This window comes from Echinops telfairi, unplaced genomic scaffold, assembly GCF_000313985.2.
Source record: "Echinops telfairi isolate 266 unplaced genomic scaffold, ASM31398v2 ScPeMD7_60;HRSCAF=208, whole genome shotgun sequence".
Classification (NCBI taxonomy): Eukaryota; Metazoa; Chordata; class Mammalia; order Afrosoricida; family Tenrecidae; genus Echinops; species Echinops telfairi.
The window spans coordinates 714944-717081 of NW_022103958.1; the positions used below are offsets into that span (position 1 = coordinate 714944).

The 2138-nt window shown below is 36.1% G+C and overlaps 1 protein-coding gene across 1 annotated transcript; it reads right to left on the reverse strand.

The window, feature by feature from the left end:
* Nucleotides 1–287: 287 nt before the first annotated feature.
* On the reverse strand, nucleotides 288–1256 carry LOC101637973 (olfactory receptor 8H1-like). The gene has a single exon (XM_004708514.2). It carries the CDS (start codon nucleotides 1233–1235, stop codon nucleotides 288–290), a length of 948 nt encoding a protein of 315 aa, XP_004708571.1. The 5' UTR covers nucleotides 1236–1256.
* Nucleotides 1257–2138: the final 882 nt, after the last annotated feature.

Here is a 2138-nt window from a genome sequence, read left to right on the forward strand (position 1 = left end):
TCGTAGAGGTTGGTAAAATATAGTTTAAATATAATACCACATTTTCTTACTTTGAACATTAATTCCATGAATCTCTAAAATCACAAGCCTAATTCATAGTTCACTGTTCCTAATTACCATATGGTTTGCAAAAATAAATTAAAGTATGCGAGACATGTCCAAGATTATATAGAGTCAAGTAAACAATGGGAAAATAGAGACTAATGATAGATTAATTGCTTTTAGATAGAAAGAAAAAAGTAAACATTTGAGGGGAAAAAAGGACTATGAGACTAATTAGACCACCTTCATCTTAACTGCCTGGTGCTCCCCGTCTTCTGCAGAACTCGAAGGACAGCATTTTTCACTTCTTTGTTCCTCAGACTATAAATGAGCGGGTTCAGCATGGGGATCACAATAGTGTAAAAAACAGAAGCCACTTGGTCCTTTCCCAAGGAGTAGGACTTACTTGGCTTTAAATAAGTGAAAATCATGGTACCAAAGAAGATGGTGACTCCCAGCAGGTGGGAAGCACAGGTGGAGAAGGCTTTTTGTTTCCCTGATGTGGAATTGATTTTCAGGATGGTTGAGAGAATGGATGCATAGGAAGCTGAGATTGTGATAACAGAAGCCAATAAGGTAGAGCCAGCAAGAATGAATATTATGGTCTCAACATCACGTGTGTCCGTGCAGGACAAGGCTAAAATTGGGGTGGTGTCACAGAAAAAGTGATTCACTACATTGGAGTCACAGAAATGCAAGGTGTTCATGCCAAGCACAGTGAGAAATGAATCAATAAAGCCAAGCATATAGCATATAGTGATGAGGCAGCGGCAGATTGATGTGGACATAATGACTGGGTATTGTAGAGGTTTGCAGATAGCTACATGGCGATCATAGGCCATAGAAGCAAGAAGAAAACATTCTGTGACACCGAAGAAGATAAAAAAATACATCTGTGTAAAACAGCCTCCAAATGAAATATGTTTGGTGGAAGCTATTAGGTTTTCTAAGGTTTTAGGGGTAATGACTGACGAGTAGCTGAGATCAAGGAATGACAAGTGACTGAGGAAGAAATACATGGGCGTGTGCAGCTGGAGGTCCAGGCGGATGATGAGGATCATCCCTGCGTTCCCCAGCAAAGAAACCAGGTAGATCAACAAAAATAGATGAAAGAGGACCAGCCCGACCTCTTCAGAGTCTGTGAGTCCCACAAGGATGAAGTCAGGCACGTTCGTGTTGTTCCTTCTACCCATGGTGTGTGACTTTCCTGAACTATAAAAGAAAGCCGTTATTTAGAATCAGTAACTTAAATCAGTAACACTACAGTTTACTAGTTAAGTATGACCTCAAGCTCACATTCAGTGCTATCTAATACATTTTGACTCCTAGTAACCTCAAAGGACAAAGTAGAATTCATTGTGAGCTTCTAAGAGAGTGAACCTTTATGGGATCTTTATGAGAGCTTTTCCCTACGGAATAGCTGGTGGGTTTTGACTGCACACCTGGTGATCAATAGTCCGACATATAGCTCATTATACTTCAAGGGCTCCTCTATAAATGACTTTGCATTTGAAAAAATATAATCTTGTGTTTCTAGAAAATTATAATAAAAAATGGCTTACATAATTTTATGAGTAAAGTTTTTCATTTTATTGTCATATAGAAATAATAGTAAAAACTCATTGAAGTTTATTATACTTAAAAGTAACAATATTATGTATTATAGAATGCTTACTTTTCATAACACAATCCTCAAGAAATATACCATAGATATTATTGTTACAGTCAATTTTATATAAAAATCAACTAATTGGCCAAGATTTTTTGTATGTTATTCAATGTCAGAGCTAGTAAATGCCAGCCTTATAATTCTATGATGTTAGGTCTATTCTGTAAGCAATTCTTATAATACAATTTTCTTAATTACAGTAAGTTTCAGAATCCCAACAAAAATTCTCATCATGTAGTAAGCAATGATGGAAACATAATTTTAATGCATCATATACTGTCTTTTCATTATGAAAGTATTCAACGCCACTGACAAAATTTCAATCACTGCAGTGTTCAATGTGGTGGACTAAAATTACGGACTAGAGATTATTCAGTTCCAGAAGATATTTTATGTTCTTTATTTGAACATTCAAATTCAATTTTTT

Bases quoted from the DNA above. Each gene is read 5' to 3' on its own strand.
- LOC101637973 (XM_004708514.2), bottom strand. From the start codon at position 1,235: ATGGGTAGAAGGAACAACACGAACGTGCCTGACTTCATCCTTGTGGGA.